The sequence below is a fragment of the Globicephala melas genome, chromosome 10 (genome assembly GCF_963455315.2).
Source record: "Globicephala melas chromosome 10, mGloMel1.2, whole genome shotgun sequence".
NCBI lineage: Eukaryota > Metazoa > Chordata > Mammalia > Artiodactyla > Delphinidae > Globicephala > Globicephala melas.
The window spans coordinates 11,465,939-11,485,903 of NC_083323.1; the positions used below are offsets into that span (position 1 = coordinate 11,465,939).

The window sequence follows — 19,965 nt, forward strand, 5'->3', positions numbered from 1 at the left end:
ATAAGTAAATCTCATGAGTTTGAAAATTTCTATATTACTTCAGCAGGTGCTTTCATAGGCTCTTTTTTTTATTAAAAATTTTAATTTTTATTTTATTTATTTATTTTGTGGCTGTGTTGGGTCTTCGTTGCTGCACGCGGTTGCAGTACGATGGGGTGAGCTGGCCCAGCCATGGACGCGCTCCCCCCTGCCCTGCCCTCAGCGTGGCTGCTTTCTGTCTTCCATTAATCACCTGGGCCTTTTTGTTTTTTAAAATTAATTAATTAATTAATTTTGGTCTTTGCTGCTGCGTGCGGGCTTTCTCTAGTTGTAGCAAGCGGGGGTTACTCTTCGTTGCAGTGCACAGGCTTCTCATTGCGGTGGCTTCTCTGTGTTGCCGAGCATGGGCCCGAGGCACGTGGCCTTAAGTAGTTACGCACACGGGCTCAGTAGTTGTGGCTTGTGGTCTCTAGAGCGCAGGCTCAGTAGTTGCGGCGCACGGGCTTAGTTGCTCCGCGGCATGTGGCATCTTCCCAGACCAGGGATCGAACCTGTGTCCCCTGCGTTGGCAGGCAGATTCTTATCTACTGCGCCACCAGGGAAGCCCAGCTCTTTTTTTTTTAACTTTTTATTTTATATTGGAGTATAGTTGATTAACAATGTTGTGTTAGTTTCAGGTGTACAGCAAAGTGATTCAGTTATACATATACATGTATCTATTCTTTTTCAAATTCTTTTCCTTAACAATGGAACTCAGGCACCTCGATAGTTTAATTTCACTCAAAAGCAATGACTATAAGGAGAAAGAGAAGGGGCCTGTTTACCTGTGCTCTCTGGGATGGGGGTGGGGATTAAAAAAAAAAATTAAAGGGGCCTGCTTGCGTACATCAGTGACTGAGCTGAAACAGGGCTCTGCTGTCTGGGTTGAGGCAGCCTGGGTCTCTGAACTGGAACCTTGGCTCAGAGAACTTGAATGGCTCCCCCAAGGTCACGGCCCTCACCTTACTTTTAGCTCCGCCGATTTAAGGTGGAAATGTGAAGAGTCCCTTGTACAAACCAGCACAAGGGGATGGGGTTTGCAGCCTCGAGCTGGCATAATTAGAGCTGGCATAATTAATGTCCGTTTCACTGGTTTGCTTCCCCAGCGGGGTTCTAGGGTTGTGTTCTCCCCATGGCCGCGGAGAGCTCGCGGGAAGGCAGTCTCAAGTGGAAACTGAGCAGGGCCTTGCAGCCGAGTGGCTCTGAGTTTGAACCTGGCTCTTGTGACTTGTCTGAGCCTCATTTCCCCCACCTGTCATATGCATATGATGACATACCCCTTATGAAATGATTGTGAGGACTGAGTGAGAAAACGGAGAGCTCAGTAGCAGGCTCTCATTACTTTAAGATGAGTTAAGATGGTAGCTTTAAGATGAGTTGTGATGACTTTGAAAGCTCCAAGCCTAGAAGTTGGCCCGTGGAAGGCTACATAAATCCTACCGTCTAGGAATGGAAAAGCTCACAGTGTCTGGACCACTGATTTGTCCTAGTACAATAAATTATGTCTCTAAGGGGCTCGCAGATTCTTTTCCAAACAAGCACACAAGCAAGTACAAAGAGAACCAACCAAGGGGAGGGAGGGAAGGAAGGAGGGAGGGGGAGGGAGAGGATGCCTTCGGAAAACAGGAAGGAGCAAAAGATCCAAATGGATCTTTGGGGGGGAGGGGAGAAGGCAAAGAATCGAGGAATGACATTTTGTGTTAAAAGCAGAGGTTTTTGGTCAACCTATCTACTTTCAGTTTCATCATTTCCTGAGAATCCTAATTTAGCCTCTGGTTGTGTCCTCTCGATTATGGCCTAAAAAGGCAACGACTTGGGTTTCTTGGAGTTGGACTGGCACCCACAGGAAGCCGGCATGGAAAGGGCTGGCTTTAGCCTGATCTGATCTCCAATGGGCCAGAGCCGCCTCCTTTCTCCTTAACCCGTTGCTGGCCTGCTGAGTCCCACAACTTCCCAGGACTTCTGAGGTTCCCTGATCTGAGCCACGAGCTCTTTCCTGCAGACGGTTTTCTTAGTGCTGGTGTCGTTGCTGCCACGTGGGTACCCTGCCCAAGCGGCCGTGCACACCAGTGTACCCTCGGGGGCCAGAAAAACACCCGGACAGATGTTCCTTTGCTCCCATAACTCCACTTGAGAACTTATGTCAAGGTGGTCCATTAGATAAGAGGAAAAGAGCTAGTAAGCGGTATTTTTTTTTTAAATCACTTTGGAATATCATGCAGCCATTAAAAGTGATCACTAACGAGGCTTTGGGGTCAGGGGTCCTGGGTTCGAGTCCTCCTCGCCCCCAGCTGTGTCAACAACAGGTTACTTTCCTCTCAGAGCCTCTGCTTTGTCCCCTGTAACAATGAAGCATTTGGATAAAAACCATCAAGAAGCAGACTAAGAAGCAGACTATGGCCCTGTGGGGAAGTGGTCAGAGTGAGGAGAGAAAATACAAAATGTGAAACTCCCTGCCTGAGATAGTTAAAAATCAAGTGTTTCTATGAGCTGGGACTAGAAGGGACCATTAAAAAAAAAGAGAGAGAAAACTAATTTTTGTGGGGAGAGTGTCAGGAATTTGGTGGTGCGTCTTTTTCTTTCATCTTGTAAACTGTTCTATTACACGCAGTTTTAAAAAAATTTCAGAGGCCGTTTAGCATGGTCCCAAGACAGAGCGGGGAGAAGTGGCGGGTGCTGGCGGCCGCAATCAGGCAGCCGCCTCCCTGGTGTCCTTTCTATAAAGCCCCTTCCTTCACTGCTCACAGCTCTGGACGGTGGCGGCTTGCTCCACCTGCATCCTTAGAGGTGAGAGTTAACCTGTGTGCTGGCTTCCCCGCCAGGGACACAAGAGTCAGCAGCCACTGGGGCCCAGGAGCCTCTACCTGACACAGGTGGAAACAGGAGCTCCGTTGCTGCCCTGTGGCCCCCAAATCCTTGAATGTGGATGTTCCTGTCCAGGCCTGGTGAGAAGACTCTTGAATAGAAACTCCATTGTTTATCGTGACCTCTGCAGCTCTCCCCACCGGTCTAGCCCCATGTATTGATCTGGGCACATCATTCCGGCAGAGTCGCTGAAACCAAAGGGCTCTGTCCTTGGCCTGGTCAAGCAGCCGTGTTTAATGAAAAGTCCTGCTCAGAGAGGGGTGCTGAGGCCAGTCGGGACTCCTCAAACCCACTGTCCAGGGGTGGCTTGGCCTCGCTGGAGGCAGAGGGCTGCAGCCCGATTCAGCTCTGAGGGGGTGGGGTGTACCCCTCCCTCTTATAGGAAGTATGGCTTGGCCTGCAAATCTCAGATAGCTATCAGAGGTAGACCGTGCTGGCCTGTACCTGCCCCCTGCCCCCCCACTGAGGCCTGAAGGTAGGGTAGAACCAGGAGCTGAAGGTGGGGGGTTGGGTGGAGTCTTCCCTGCTACCTGCTGCAATGTTCATGGCCTCCAGTGCAGGCTCACTGATGAAAGGGCCTGGCAGTTCACCCAGATTCCCAGGGTAGGCCAAAGGCCAAACGCCCAGGGCCTGCAACCTGGAGGTAGCCCGCATACTCTTTGCTCTAGGTTCCCCCGGGGTTGGAGTTGCTGGGGTGAACTGGAGTTTGATGAGGACCAGAAGTCATTCTGCCATCACTGAGGGATCACTCACTGTTGACGGTCTCAGGCCGAGGGAGTGAGAATGTTGGATTTCACCCTGCTCTGCTTTTTTTTTTTTTTTTTTTTTTTTGTGGTACGCGGGCCTCTCACTGTTGTGGCCTCTCCCGTTGTGGAGCACAGGCTCCGGACGCGCAGGCTCAGCAGCCATGGCTCACGGGCCCAGCCGCTCCGCGGCATGTGGGATCTTCCCGGATCGGGGCACGAACCCACGTCCCCTGCATCGGCAGGCGGACTCTCAACCACTGCGCCACCAGGGAAGCCCTGCTCTGCTTTTTGACAGGCCACATGGTCCATACAAGGAAGGCTCATTCTCAGCCTCCCTGGCTGCCTGATGATGCCCAGTGAATATCTGCTGAATGTTGTGGGATGCATTCCCCTGTACCGCCCGTGCTCCCCTCAGCTTACTGACAGTTTCAGCCCAGCCCCAATGTTGGCCTGACTTCTTTTGCAAGACCCCAGGCACAAGTATGCTGGGAAGAGGCCAGGCCTGGGGACCAGGCAGATCTGGGTTAGCCCATAACTGGGCCGGGCAACTCTGGACAAGCGACTTGCCCTCTCTGGACTGTTTCCTCATTTGTAAACTGGGGAAAATAAGAGCTTTTTTTTCCCAGGGTGACTGATGGTTAGGTGAGGTTGGGAATAAACCGAACTTGATGTTGGTAGGTAGGTACTTAATGATTGGCCCCTTCCCCCCTTCTCTTGGAGTGATCTTGTAAAGGGTGCCTTCACCGGACTGGGTTGGTGGAACTCCTAACGAGCAGTGGACTTGGGGTTTTGGGGGACAGGGTTGACGTGAATCCCTTTTTGCATATCGATGGGAGATCGTCCTCTCCTTTCCGGGTTTCAAGTCTGAGGAACCAGCAGCCAGGGAGGCTCTGTGCTCACTGATTGTTGCGAGCTCTCGAGCACGGTGGTGACGTGACTGGGGAGATCGGTTTGGGGACCCTGGGTGCTAGGACTTTGCAGAGGGCGACTGGCCCGTGGTCAGATGGACGGCAGAGAGGCAGAAGACAACTGGTATTTACTCTGGCACAGAGAAGCCTTTGATCTGTTTGAACGGACTGGCCAGTGTGGAGGTGAGGACGGCTGGATTTGGGCCTGTCTAGCCTCCAGACCCACCCGGAAGATGAGGCCGGCCAGGTGGTCTGCAGCCATCCCATTCCTGCCTTGTTTGCTGCTGCCTGACTCCGGGCCCTGCCTGCTGCTTCTGGGGGTGGTCCTCGCAGGTGGATGGCGCCCCTTGGTCCCCCCAGAGGGGCTGCCAGGGTTTGCTTGTGCTGCGAACGTAAACAAAGCCCCTGGCTGAGCTCGCTGGGGAGGCTGCCAGGCCCTGCCGCTTGGCTTTGCCTTCCCTTGTGGTGGGTGGGAGCTGGCAGACTTCCTAGAAAACAGCCTCTCCTGGAGTGAGTCCAGGGGAGCCCCTCAGCCTTGATCTGGAAACCATTTAATGAGCCCAGATAAGAAGGCCTGGGCAGCCCAGACTTTCGCTTTTGTTCTCTGCCTCCCAAGCCTTCAGCCTCCTTGGCATCCAAATTCCTGTTGGGATCAGGAAGCATGAAAGACTGTGAGACTCTGGGTTTGGATCTGGGGTCCTCCTGGCTTCCTGGGCCTGGGGAGGGAGCCTTGATCTCACAAGGGAAAAGCTTCCCGGTGTCATGAGCTAGTCAGTGAGCTTCTGGGTTGTTCCTCTGGTGGCTGTGGGCTGGCTCTGTCCTAGACCAGGGTTTCTTTTTCTTTTATTAATTTAATTTAATTATTTATTTATTTTTTGGCTGCGTTGGGTCTTCGCTACTGCGTGCAGGCTTTCCCTAGTTGCAGCAAGCAGGGGCTACTCTTTGTTGTGGTGCACAGGCTTCTCATTGTGGTGGCTTCTCTTGTTGTGGAGCACGGACTCTAGGCAAGCAGGCTTCAGTAGTTGTGGCATGCGGGCTCAGTAGTTATGGCTCACGGGCTCTAGAGCACAGGCTCAGTAGTTGTGGCGCACGGGCTTAGTTGTTCTGCGGCATGTGGGATCTTCCCAGACCAGGGCTCGAACCCGTGTCCCCTGCATTGGCAGGTGGATTCTTAATCACTGCGCCACCAGGGAAGCCCCTAGACCAGGGTTTCTTAGTCCTGCTTTTGGTTCACTCAAAGCAGCTGTCCTCCCCGCTGATCCCAGCCTGAGCCTGTGAGCAGGAATAAGTACTGTGGTTAGACTGTGGGAGACCACAGAGACCAGGAGTCCTTCTTAGGTAACTCTGGACTAAACCCCTTACCTCCAGAGAGCTTCTGTTTCCTCATCTGTAAAATGGGATGATAACACGTACTTTACCCACTTTACAGAGTTGTTAGGAGGAGGATCTTCTGAGACAGTGAAGTGTGTGTGATAGTATTTCATAAACTATAAAACCACTCAGATAAGAGGGATCATTATTTTATCTTTCTTTTGCAAATCAGCTTCAAAAAAGGCAAACACACATGGACTTATGTTCTCCTCGCCCATAAATTATGAGCGTTGCCTTTTTACATTAGTGCCTCAGAAGGGAAGCACTCATTACTCTCCACGATGTGTCCTGGAGCCTGACTTCTTTTCTTCTCGCCTTATTTCTTCGGCGATGGAATTAAAATCTGTTGGCAACATATTGGTGTTGCGTTTTCTTCTCTTGGTTGACTCCGTGAAGTAAGAAAAAGTTTTTTAAACTGGAGCCTTCCACTCTGTGCACTTGTAGTCAGTTGCCTTTTTTGGGTTAACTAGAAATGCGTTCTTGTTGGAAGTCCTCTTAAACTGTGTGCTCACTTTCCTGCCTTAGCAGGTGTGGCTTAGTGTGACTCTAATTACATCTGTCTGAGACTTATTATGCATATCATTTGGCACAATCGTTGTTTATAGATTTGTTTGTGCATCAGTCCTGGGATACGACTTACCGTTAATTCCTTACTGAATCTCTGATATCAACTTGTTTTTTCAGTGATGTACACCTTTCTCCCGAAAGTAGAGGGCAAGAAAATTTTGACAAATTGTACGATCTGGTTATATATAATTTTACTTATCATAATGCTGTACAGTTTGCACACACATGACGCGAGTGATCTCTCTGTGGCTGGTATAGTTGTAGCTAACGTTGTATCCTTTTTTTCTCCCGGTCCTGGCTCTAAGTCACCATGGCGCAGCAAGCTGCCGATAAGTATCTCTATGTGGATAAAAACTTCATCAATAACCCGCTGGCCCAGGCTGACTGGGCCGCCAAGAAGCTGGTATGGGTGCCTTCAGACAAGAGTGGCTTTGAGCCCGCCAGTCTCAAGGAAGAGATGGGTGAGGAGGCCATCGTGGAGCTGGTGGAGAACGGGAAGAAGGTGAAGGTGAACAAGGATGATATCCAGAAGATGAACCCACCCAAGTTCTCCAAGGTGGAGGACATGGCGGAGCTCACGTGCCTCAACGAAGCCTCGGTGCTGCACAACCTCAAGGAGCGCTACTACTCAGGGCTCATCTACGTAAGTGAGCGGGGCTCTGCACGGGTGGGAGGTTCCAGGGCTCATCTACATAAAGTGGGCGGGCTCTGCACGGGAGGGAGGCTCCAGGGCTTATTTACATAAGTGAGTGGGGCTGTAGGCGGGAGGGAGGACCTAACGAGAAGGAGATACACTGACTGGTGTTAAGTGGAAAAGTCCTCCTTTATAGACCAGCTTCTCCCAGGCTTCTGATATGGCAGGTGGGAAGGATTGAGGCCCAGAGAGGGCAAGGGACTTATGCAGAGTCACACGGCCAGGTACTGGCAGGCCTGAGACTGGAACTCGGGTTTCAGTATCTCTGTCTTTCTTGATGAAAATATTGTATGGACCAAATTAAAAGCCCCTGTCCCTTGGGGTATTAACCACTTAAATTCAGCATTAGTGACCTGCAGAAAAACAAACAGCCTTAAAGGAAGCATTGCTTGTCTGTGGAGGGGAGATGGGAGCTAAGTGCTCTTGTCTGGGAGGGGGACTCTCCCCTTGGCATCCTCAACTGCTTACGTTAGAACCACTCCGCTGGCTCTAAGAAATGGGTCCTGCTCAGCAAAGCAGAGTGATTCAGGTCATGGGAATTGGAGCCTCCAGGATCTGATTCCAGTCTTGGCCCTTCCTGACCATTTGACATGGCTACGTGGGGCCTCACTTCCTCATCTATGAGGAGTCGTGAAAGCATTGTGAAGCACCAGCCAGCCCTGGGCTCGCGGAGAGCCTCGGCTCTGTAGCTGCTCCCTTTTGTCGTAGGTGAAGGTAATTCCGACCCTCTGCTCGGCCTTTTATGGGTGTCGCTGTTCAGCCTGGGTCCTGTTAGAGCATTGCTGAGTGTGAAACAAGTCGGTGGCCTGCACTTGCCTATCAGCTGGCTGCAAACAGAAATATTAGGAAAGTGCATTTGACGTTAGTTGCTTCATCTCTCAGAGCGTGGGTTTTACTCTAGGCAGGCATGGACCTGCGCCTACAACTCGTGGGCAGGACCAGAGCCTTTTCTCCAGAACTCCTCAGCTGGAGGCGTTAGGCCTTAACTCCCGTTTTTGCTTCTTTGCTGGCATCTCCCGTGCGCAGATCCTCCTGCTTCAGTCCAGCCTCCTCCTTGGCATCCTCACCAAAAGGAAGTCGATTGTCTGTGCAGTTGCCCTAATGGAGACCCCCAGCAGGTGCAGAGCTGCGGGGAGATCAGAGCCGCTCGATGGGGCTGCCTGGGCAGGGGGCGCTGCCTCATTCACAGGCCCTCTCTCTGCACACGCTGTTCCAAATTGCGACCCCGGGAGCCTTTGTGCGGTGTGTCTGCCTGGCGTTGTGGGGAGCGTGGCTAATTCTGCGCCACAGCTGCTCTGTCTGTTTCTTTGGTGGGGGGAGGCCCGGGGGCAGGGGGCAGTCGGGCACAAAGAGCTTCTGTGGCCCGTGAATGGAGCAGCTCCCTGGTGTGGCCATGTGGGAGCAGAGCCACTTGTTCGGTGTCTGCGCCTCCACGGGCCTCCAGCAGGATGAGCTCACAGTACAGCCCCTTCCTCCCACCTGAGCTGCAGTGCTCATTCCCCGGGGCTTAGTTTCATCATCCACTGATTTGATGGGATTAGCCCAGAGAACTTTGAGGTCCTCTTGAACCCCCCCCATGGGACCATCTGCCCACCCAGCTGTCAGAAAGGCTTGTCCTAGTAAAACCCAGGCCCCTTCTGCCGTCACCACCAGCTGCTTCCAAACATCTGGCCCCGTGGCACGCCCTAAACGTGTGGCCACGTTGTCCTTGGCTTCGTCGGGCTGGAGTTCCTAGAGTGGGGGTTTTCTCAAACCCCAGGAACAAAGCTCACTTGTTTCTGAGCCCCTGGGATGACCTCGCTGCTCCCTGGCCTGCTGTGTCAGCCCCACCCGACAGTCATGGAGGGAAAACCAGAGGCTTCCCGCCGTGCTCCCGTCTTCCCATAATACCCGAGCTGCAGGCTGCCAACACCTCGTGCAGACTTCTTCGCTTCAGAGCTTTCCTGGTACCTCCTGAAGAGAGTAGTTGGAGGGAGAACAATTGACTGATTATCCCAGGAAGAAGGAAACTCAGGGCCCTGCGTCCCGTCCTCCACGCAGAAGAGGCAGTCAGGCACCCTTGTTCATTTCCAAGGTCATCTGCTCTTTTGCACGGGGGCCGGTGCGTGGTTGGTGGGTCCTTCCCGAGTTCTGCTTTCAGCCTGACTTCTGCTTGAAAAGTCCAAGACCTGTAGCCCCTGGCCAGTGCTGGGAAGGGCCTCTGTGCTCCCGACTGGTTCCTGTGTGGACCCTGTCTTTGGATTCAGCCACAAGATCCACCCTCAGTTTTGGCGAGACTGGAGTGGGCAGGGTGGAAGGGACTGGATTGACACACACCCAGCCCCTCAGATGTTGCCTGCTGTTGGATCGGGGGGCAACACTGTGGACAGTGAGGGTCGAGGCCACCTGTAGCAAGGGAAACAAAAAGATGTGAGGAGTTTGGAGAACCAGCTTCCATGACCAAGGAGGTCTGCACTGGGGGGATTGTGGAACCTAGGTCTGCTCCCAGCTCTGCCAGGAACTGCCTCGTGGCCTTCAGCCATCACTCAACAGTCGGGGCTGCAGGTGTGAGTCACAGCTTATGGGCCTTGCTTCGCCTGGCTTCTGGGCCTGTGGCCTGTTTCCCTAGGGAGAAGGTGCTTGGGTTGCTCCAGCTACCTAAAGAAAGCTGTCCCCCCACAATGAGCACCCGTCACCTGGGTGGTCTCAGGGGGTCTCGTCCAGCTATTAAGAGTCTGTCTTTTTTTTCTTGTCGGGGAGAAGGATCTTGAAAAAAAAAAAATAGCGGGAAAATTATTAGAAAAAGAGGACACTGAAGAAAGGCAGATCTGCCTAGACTGTTGCCACCGGAAACTGCTTTCTTGACCTACTCTGAGCCTCTCTCCACGGCTGTGCTGGGTGCTGTGATCCGCATAACCACTCAGTGAGGATCAACTAGTCTGCGTGTGCCCATTTTACAGATTGAGAAATGGAGGGAGAGGGAGGTTAAGAAACTTGCCCTTGCTGAGGTTTGACTCTGGGGTCTGATTTTTTTTTGGGGGGGGGGTCTGATTTTAACCTGGTCATCTCAGACTTGGGGTATCGGGTATATTCTCGGGAGCCTCACGAGGAGTGTTGACGAATTGGGTTCCCCTTCAAGAGGAGACCTGAGTCTTGGAGAAGGCTCACAGGGGACATGAAGGTGGTCTTTAAGTTTGTTTTTTGGTTTTTTTAAAAATTAATTTATTTTTATTTTATCTTCTTTTATTTTTGGCTGCGTTGGGTCTTTGTTTCCGCGCACGGGCTTTCTCTAGCTGCGGTGAGCGGGGGCTACTCTTCGTTGCAGTGTGCAGGCTTCTCATTGAAGTGGCTTCTCTTGTTGCGGAGCAGGCTCTAGGTGCGCGGGCTTCAGTAGTTACGGCTCGCGGGCTCTAGAACACAGGCTCAGTAGTTGTGGTGCACGGGCTTAGTTGCTCTGCGGCATGTGGGATCTTCCCGGACCAGGGCTCGAACCCGTGTCCCCTGCACTGGCAGGTGGATTCTTAACCACTGCACCACCAGGGAAGCCCCCCCGGTCTTTAAGTTTTTTAGAGATTTTCATGTGAGTGTCTCTGGAAGGTTCCAGGGAGAGAGGTATCTGTCAGCGATCTGTCATCCCACAAAGCATCCTAGATGGTTGAGGAGTGCCATGAGTCTTTCCCCGTGCTGGGAAAGTTTAGGCTTGGATATCTCAGCGGGTCCTTAAGGGTAGAATAATTTGTATTTCCACACCGTTTGCTTGCTGCAGCCGAATCCTTTTCCCTTTGTGCATCTCTCACGATGCCAAACACATCTTTATCGTCCTTGGATCTGAGCTTCGTAACTGGACTCCTACTGTCCACGAAGCTTGCCCCAGATCTCGCCCGCTGCACACGCTTGTCAGCGTGCACAGCTGGCAGCAGTCTTGCAGTCGAGGGAGGCTCCCCTCAACTGAAAGAGCAGAGATGGTGCTGGTGCCCCAGCGCCTCGGCAGGTCTGCCGGAGTGGGGCCCGGAGAACCGGGGGCTCCAGGGGGGGCTTTCACATCAGGCTGACTCGGGGTCCTTAGGGGCAGCAGGCATTTTGCCACAAAGGGTGCACGACGTTGAGAATCAGACTTGCTAACCCATTCCTATTTGCCGCTCTTTTCTTTCAGACCTACTCAGGCCTGTTCTGTGTGGTCATCAACCCTTATAAGAACCTGCCCATCTACTCCGAAGAGATCGTGGAAATGTATAAGGGCAAGAAGAGGCATGAGATGCCTCCCCACATCTACGCCATCACAGACACCGCCTACAGGAGTATGATGCAAGGTGAGCGCCGTGGCCTTCCCAGGGCTGAGTCTTTACCTCTAGCCTTGTTGGCGTCTTTGCAGGTGCTCCTTCACGGTGATCTTGTGGCTGCATTGGTGTTGATGGCACTGGTGAGGGGGCCGTGCATTGTGGAGGTCTGTAAGCCATTGCGTGAGAGTCAAGACCAGCGGCTATCAAAGGAGATGTTTGTTTGTTGATAGAATGTTCAAGAAGCTTTAAAAAATGCATTTCCTAATTATTTTCCCAATTTCTCATTCTTGTCAGGAGCTCCTGTGCCAGTGCTCTGACTTTCAGGCCCCCTTTTCCACCAGTTACTTCCTTTCCTTCATTCTTTTCACCTCTTCTCTTCTACACAGTTTGGAAACATGCTTGAGTTTTCACATCTTTAAAAAAAAAAAACACACAAAGTCTCTCCTGGATTCTGTGCCCTACTGTAGGTTGTCTCTGCTCTCTCTCCCCCGTCATAGTGGAGCTTTTTAGAGGAAGTATCCGTGCTTACCACCTCTGTTCACTACCTCTCAGCCACGCTCCTTGCCCTGCACGTCATGCCCCCCATTCTGTGTGACAAAGGCCACCCTCCCTTCTGTGGAGCTCTGAGCTCTTATCTTACTTAACCTCTCCCAGGATTGGACAGTCTTACCCACTTCCTTTTGAAAGCGCTTCCTTCCTGTGACTCTCTGGTTCCCCTAATCTCTGCCTTGCCCATCTGCATGCTTCTCCCCCGTTACACCTGGTGCTTCTCGAGGTCTCGTCCTCTGGACCATGGCCCATCCACTCGAGTGGTTTCGCCATCACTTTCCAGCTGAGGGCCGGCTCTGTTAGCTGATTGCTGCCAGCCACTTGCTCCCAGCTGCCATTTCTCCATCCACCCAGTCACCTAAGCCTGGAACCTGGCTCACCTTACACTGTCCCCTTTCTCTCTCACCCCTTTTTCCAAGCCAGTCAGCGCTCTCTATAGATTTTCTCTCTTTTAACATTTCTGACCTCCTTCCCCCTCTTGTCTCTGTGGCCCTGGCCTTAGTTCAGGCCTCTACAATTTTTTGCCTGTACTATTGCTGTGCCTCTTAACCTTTGCTCTTAATAGAGCCCTCTCTCTGTGCTTCTATCAGAGAGTCGTCTTTCTGGAATGCAAATCTGACCAAACCCCTGATTTGAACTCTTGAAAAGTCTCCTCAATTGCCCCAGAGATAACCCTTAAACCCTCCAGCAGCATACGGTGCCCTTTGTAATTGGCCTGCTGCCTACCTCTCCAACTTGCTGGCTACGTGGAACTCCTTACATTTCTCCAGTAGGCCTCTCTGCCTGAAGCCGCCACGCCTGTTCCATCTGCCCTGCAATAGCTGCCAAGTCTCCAGTCTTTTGTTAAAGGCACGACTGAAGCATTACTGCCAGCCTGGGAGGATGTCTGGGCTAGCCCTAGTAATACTTTGACTTAGGTGTGGACTGGGCCCAGGTTGCCTTTATATTCTCAGAGCTTAGTCAACTCCCTAGCACAGGGCTATGTTCTCATATCTTGTATGGATAGTGGTTTTTCACGTCCTATTACATGGGCATCCTTTTTTTTTTTTTCCTTTAAACTTTGTAGTCAATCTAGGCTGTGGTGGTGATGAGTCTTATCGTATTAACAACTTCGTCCCTGGTTTAGTGGTTTAAAATGGCAACGTGTGGGTCCGTCTTGTACCATCCACACAGTGCTGTGGAAGGTGTTTCCTTGCCAAGCTTGGTGAATTACGTAGGTTGTACACGTTTGGCCTACCCTTTGCCTCATGTTCACGTCTATCAAAATTCGTTGAAGAAGTCAGCCCTTTAGTTTTAAAGTAGGATGTCTGTTTCAGAGTGCTAACTAGAACAGTCTGGTAGGAGAACATTCTGTGGGATTCCGGAAGAGCCTGAGTCTGTCTCTAGAGGTTATGAGTCAGTTTTCTCCTTGTTCTCATAATTGGCCTCATGCAGGAAGTGCACCCTGGAGTATTCTTGAGCTCCACACGACTGAGTTAGGGCATGTTCCCACACTTGGATCCCAGACCTGAAAGGTTTTCTAGCAAGTGGGATTTTTCACTTCTTCCCAAGCCATTATGATAAGAATAATGTGGTGATGTACAGCATGGTGCCAGGAGTCGGAGTCTCTGGAACTGAACTGCCAGCCTTTTTTCTGACAATCTGTGGGACTTCTTCCCAAAGAGATTTCGCCCAATTATTGTGTGTTCAACAACCACAAAGAATTTTGAGGGGCAAAAGTCAGCGCTATAGGTTGGATATAATTGTGGAAAAAAAAAAAAAAGGAGCTTGCAGAGGACTGGAGCGTTCCTGTGTGTTGATCAGGAAGTCTTGGCCATAATGCAATGGCCTTGATGGGAACTGAGGAGCCACCCCAAGTTATGAGGGTGAATGGGTGGGTGTTTTCATCTTTTGGACATCTGTAGGCACAGGAAATCTAAGGTCTTGTTGCTTTTTTAAAATTACCTGTGTGGGTGCTGGGTCCGTGTACTTTCTAAACCTCAGTCTGAGAAGTTTTTGCCCGTTTCTGCTTCATGTTAGACCCGGTGCAGCTCTTCAGCCCCCATGTTGACCGAGGACGTTTCCAAGTTCCCTCTTGTCACACACAGTTGACCCGCAAAGCAATCAGCAACAGATTTCTTGTTCTTGGGACAGGGAGGAAGTTAATTAACAGAAGTTGCCCCTGTTAGGACAAGATGGTTCACCAGTAAAGTAAAGGAAGGTCTCGAGCGGAGCCTTTGGTGCCTGCCCTGAGTCAGGTATGGACAGTGGAGCCTTGGGGTCTGCAGGCTATTAGAATCAGTGCCTCCCTTTTGGAGAGCGTGTCTTACTTATTAGCACATGCTGCCCCTCTGGCTTAGGGGAACACAGGTCTGTTCTCTGACACTTCCATCCTAAAAGCCACAGCCAGACAGTTCCTTTTCTGCTTTTTCTTTAAACAGGAACTAGAAAAAGATTTCCTCCCTGAGCTGGCCGTGGCTTATGACATACTAGCATTTATTCTGCCAAATAGGGGAGTTGGTGACTTTGTCTGGAGACGTTTATGAGATGAGCTCTTTGACTTCTCCCAGGGACCTCCCTCCGTCTTACATCTCTTAAATGCTCTGGTTTGCCTGTAAGTCCTGATTTACGCCTGCCGTCTTGCAGTTAGTACTAACACTGCCCTCTCTCCCTTTCAGAAGCGCTCCCGTTTAGATGATGAATTATATGGTTACTTTACCTGTTTGTCGGACGAAGCCAGGGTTTGGGGCTGGATATCCATTCTCTGTTTTTTTTTTGGGGGGGGTGGGGAGTTTGTCCCGAGCATTATGGGATGCTTCACAGCATCTGGGCCTCTACGCACTCGATGCCAGCAGCACCCTCCCTCTGCAGTTGTGACAACCAAAAAGGCCCCTAGACATTGTTACCAAATGTTCCCTGGGGGGCAAAATTGTCCCCACTGCAGAACCACTGGACTAAGCATTGCAGATTGGTTTTATTCTAAGTGTCAGCTCCTGTCAGTAGTGCCTTGCCTAACCCTGTGCTGACAAAGGATCTGAGACTCAGTGCCAAGGAATGCTGGGGTAGATTAGTGCTGTCTGCCGTGGGCACAGGTTGGGGCATGGCAGCATATGGTAGCCTGGATTAGGCCACGGAGGTAGGAGATTGGAAAGTGCCTGAATACTGAGAGGTTGAGTACATTGCTCTGGCACCGGAGGCGACGGCAATCCAGGTGGAGAGACAGACATGTTTGTACACAGGGATCTGTGGCCAAAGCTGTCTAACAGGACGAGTTGCCACCTCCACCTGGTGCCAGTGTGACTGCAGCAGGTGTCGGCTGTCTTGGGAATTCAGAGGAAGGTGTGGCCGCCGAGGCCTAGGGTGGTCGGAATGGCACCCTGGAGGTCGGCTCCTGTGGAAAGGCTGGCAGGTATATGTCAGTAAATGGTTGCAGCACAGCCCAGACGTGCCCGGCCCAGTCTTGTTTGTTTTAATCCTCAGCCTTGGGTTTAATTAAAGTTGCGGTGACCTGGTAGGTTCACCCTCCCAACCCTGGCTTTCCCGTTCGGTTAATTTGTTGTCCTGGGCATTACTGGGTCTTCCTACCTTGTGGTTGAACCGTTCCTCAGGATTCTGTAAAGCGCGGAAGGCTGGGAAAATGAGAGAGCGGGAGGCAGACGTCTGCCCTGCGGGGACAGGGTACCCAGGGCTGCCCGGGTAATTCGGGAGAAGCAGCATCGTCCGCCCTGCGGGGACAGGGTACCCAGGGCTGCCCGGGGAATTCGGGAGAAGCAGCACGTGGTCTGTCAGACGCACGGCTGGGTGGGGAAAGGGCGCTTCTGACTTCCACCCTCCGTGGGAAAGAGTGTGTGTGTTCTCACAGGAGAACCGGCCAGTTGAAGAATTTGAGCTCAGTTATCTCCCCAGGAATAGAAGAAAAAGACCCTCTTCTTTGTTAATTAGTTAGAATGCCAGGTTTGGTTCACTTTCGGTGACTTTATGGTATTTTAATGAGCTCCCAGCATTTCTGGGGGAGTGGCAGCAGGGTTTGCTCTCATTCCCGACCTAAACTAATCCAAGAACTATTTAACCCTTCGCTCTGCACTAATCCCACCTCTGCTTCTCAGCGGAAGCTGCCCCAGGAGTGGTTGGTCACCAAGGGCCTGGTGAGTGTCCACGTGCCTCTTGGTGCTTGACTAACCTTTTCGGGTAAACAAGGAAGGGCAGAATTTGAGCGTTCTCTTCACGTCTGAGGACGATCCTCCTGCATCACAGGTAAAGGGACAGGCCCAGAAACATTAACTAACTTTGCCCAAAGGCCCACAGAGAGCCAGCCCCAGAAACCCGGTCCCCCGACTCCCGCCCTGGTGCCCATCCTCCAGGGCGCCGTGGGTCCTCCTTCCCCCTGGCTGGTGTTTGGAGGAATGCCCCCGTCCTGCTGGCTGGTTAGGGCCGGAGGGGCCCTCCTGCCCCTCTCTCGTCGTTCTCCCGGCCCTGCTGCCTGTTGCCCCCGTGAAGCTGTCTGCCCTCCAAGGTCTTTCTGAGGAAAAGCTCCATGTTGGGGAGGTGCTAGGAAGTGCTTCGAGGGTCCAGCAAACCATGCCTTTGAGCAGACTCACCGGGACAGGCCGCCGAGGAAGCCGCGGATGTGATGATTCCACCTAAGCAGGAATGTGCCGGCCAGGAGGCTAAGGCCCTGCCAGGGAGCCCTGCCAGCCGGCGGCACACAAAGGCCCCGCTGTCTGAGGGAGGCCTGGAGGCAGCAGCTCACCCCGAGGGCTGCGCTCTGTCACCCCTGCCACACGGTTACCCCTGCCGGCCGGCCATGCTGGACGCAGCCCCTCTGGGGCCTGCTGGGGGCGGGGGCGGCCTGGGAGGCAGGCAGGTACACTGCAGCAGGAGCGTGAGGGTCCAGCACCTGGGGGCCCACCTATCTCGGGGGCCGCCTTGACAAATGACACAGCGCTTCTGGAGTAGGTCAGCAGAAGGCGTCTGCCAGGTCTCTCTCGGCCTTAGCTTGAGGGAGAAGCTTGCCTTGTGACCAAGAAGTGTGCAGAAAAGAGAGCGTGGGGTTCAAACTGGTCAGCGTCCGGCTCCGTCACGTCCTGACCGACTGGGGTCCACTTTGGGCCTTCATTGTCTCATCTGCCTCTTGGCCGGATAAACGTACTTGGCAGGTTTACTGTCAGGATCAAACAAGGGGCCGTGCGTACGGTTCCTGGCCTGTGACAGGTGCCCATTAGAAGGTAGCAGTGGGACCTGGAGATGCAGTGTCTTGACTAAACAGTCCCTGCCTTCCGCAAGACCTGCACACGGCATATCCCGTCCATCCACGCTCCCATTTGCGTGATGAAAGTGGTGACCAAGTGCTTCCTCAGGTGGCTTCTTAATCTCCTCGGTGAGCATCCTCCCAGAGGCCAGGCTCTGGGTACCAGCACGTACAGGAAGTGGCTTGTTGTAGCTGATTCCCTGTAGTGCCCGTGTGATACACAGGTGTGCAGTGGCAGACGCAGCCTCTAGCTTGTCTGATGTGGTCCATGGGCCTCAGCTGGCAGCACGAGGCCTTGGGGTCGACGTGGCCTCGGGGGTCTTCAGGAGAATGTTGTGCACGCGAGAGACGGTTCCTCCGTGGCACTGGAGTCGTCCTCTGTTGATGTGCTGGTGGGCTACCAGAGGGGCGTCGTGACAGGCAGCCCTTGGCCCCCTGCCCCCACACCGAAGCCCGGACAAGGAGGCTGCTTGGTCAGGCCCCCCCAGAAGGGAAGTCGGCCCGCGGAATGAGGCTACTTAATTGTGGTCACGCCTGTCAGTCTCATTTCTATATAACGGTCTTTCTAGAAGAGGAATCTGTGGTTAATGGGTCCTTTTCAAGGATTCAGCTTTCGGCTTGTTTTTTTTTGTTTCGTTTTTAATCCAACCCAACAGGGCGGCTCTGTGTTGCTCTGGGCCGGCTGAAGTGGGAAAGGAGATAGAAGTGACCTCTCGGAACCTGAAACTGTGGCGGTGGTCGAGAGCTTGGGCCCATGTCTCTGTTACTGTAACCCCCCTCGCCCCAACAAACAAACAAACAACAAAAACTCACCTGCATCGTCTCTAATGGCTGAGCTGCTCTTTGCTTTTTTTTTTTTTTTGCAGTTCGCAGGCCTCTCACTGCTGTGGCCTCTCCCGTTGCGGAGCACAGGCTCCGGACGCGCAGGCTCAGCGGCCATGGCTCACGGGCCCAGCCTCTCCGCGGCATGTGGGATCTTCCCGGACCGGGGCACGAACCCGTGTCCCCTGCATCGGCAGGCGGACTCTCAACCACTGCGCCGCCAGGGAAGCCCTGCTTTTTGCTTTTAACTTCCCTGGCCTAGTTCCTCTCTCACTACCTGCTGAACACTGCCTAGCAGCTCGTTTTTCCTGTTTACCCAAGTTCTGGCCCTGAGACCCCAGGAGAGCATGTCCTGGTATGTCAGGGCTGAACATTGGTGCATTTGGAGAAACGGGTTGCTTTCTTCCCCTGTCTGATTTCTGGAATTAAGCTATCAGAGGAGAACAAAGTAAATTCCCTAAAACTAAAGAGATAAAGAGAGCTGAGAGTCTGCAGGCCTAAAAGTCAGGATAATGTAAGTGGCTTCTGTAAAATCCCTTTAGTCTTGACCAAGGCTAATGGCCCAGTATCGACCTTTGTAATAAATTCCGTTCTTCTGGCAAACGGCGCTGACTGGGGCTCGGGGTGCCATTCCAGCTGGGCTTCCTGACTCTTGTCGAAGAGCTGGTCTCTCCAACACGAGCTGGACTGCAGACGCAAATAGGGCAGAGCTCTAAGCTGAAAGCTAAGAACAGAAGCCCTGTTCCAGGAGCAAAATCTGGCCCAACAGTTACCAGCCCATCTTTTATTTCATTTGAGCGCCCTTCTCAAGGCGACCGGAGCCACTGGCTTCTGCAGGGAGCATCTTCACGTGCCACTGTGGTTCGTCTCCTAGCATTTGTGTTCCTGGTTCTCCAGGTTTGACCGAACCTGGGAATGGGGCATTCGCAAAGCCTGCTGTCCTCCTTGGAGAGCTGTTTGTGCTCCGACTTGGAGCCAGGTTTGTCCTGAGCTTTGCCTGGCGGTGTCCATCTCATTTCCTGCTCGTGTCCCTTTGTTCTTCCTTCCTGTCCTCCCCCGAGAGCCCAGCCCTCTGCAGAGCTGTGACCTGTGGCTTAGTGCTCTCTGTACCAGACTCAGCCAGGGCCTCCTCCTGCCTGTCTTTTCTTTTCCCCGAGGGATTGTTTCAGAGCAGGGCAGAACTGGCCTTGGGGGTTTTCAGGTCCCCCCGGTGTCCTCGTGGCCTTTGCAGTGGGCCGTCTACACTCACACGTGGCTTTGGAATCTCCCTCCATCCTGGAAGGCTCATCCTCGGCAGCAACCCCACATGAAGTTTTTGCTCCGGCCCTGCCCGCAGGAAGGTGGATAAACAACGAGCAGTGGTTTGGGCAGGTTTGCCTGTGCGCTGGGAGCCCACCTGTGTGAGCCGCCGGGTGCATTTTGGCCAAGAGAGGGCTTGTCGGGGGCCTCGCTTGCCCCCAAACAGAATGAAAGAGCAGTCCCTTGGGCTTCTTCCTAATTGTCAGGGGTGCTGGTTGGGGAGGGCTGCCCAATCTCTGTCTCCTGTACCTGGGTTTCAAACCCCGACCCTACCCGGGGGAGCATGTGGGTGGAGGCAGTGGTTGGGGCCAGCTGGCTTCTGGCCTGGAAGCTGCTGACTGAGCGTCTGCTTGGTCCGGGCCCACCCTTGTACCTGGCAAGAACGTCGCTGGTGCCCACGCCGTGTGCTTGGGAGCCGCTGGCGGGCTTTCCTCCTCGCTGGCTGACCGCGGGGCAGGCAGGCAGGCAGGCTGCCAGGGCTCCGCGACACGAGGCCGCTGAGGCGTGGCACCAACCCGCAGCCTCTGCTAGCAGGAAGCATTATTTTGCACCTGCTTTTCCTCACCTCTCCGTTTGCTTCCCAAGCGCTTGTAACCCAAGCTCGTGAGTTGGGCTGGCTTTGGAGAAAGTGGCAGACAGC

General features: G+C 53.0%; 1 protein-coding gene across 1 annotated transcript in view; it reads left to right on the forward strand.

Moving 5' to 3' along the window:
* MYH9 (myosin heavy chain 9) overlaps window positions 1-19,965 on the forward strand; it is a 92,997-nt gene that overhangs the window by 26,568 nt on the left and 46,464 nt on the right. The window contains exons 2-3 of the mRNA XM_030856098.2: window positions 6,781-7,118; window positions 11,302-11,458. Of these exons, the coding sequence (XP_030711958.1) occupies window positions 6,786-7,118; window positions 11,302-11,458 (490 nt within the window). The 5' untranslated portion in view covers window positions 6,781-6,785. The remainder of the gene's footprint in view (window positions 1-6,780; window positions 7,119-11,301; window positions 11,459-19,965) is intronic.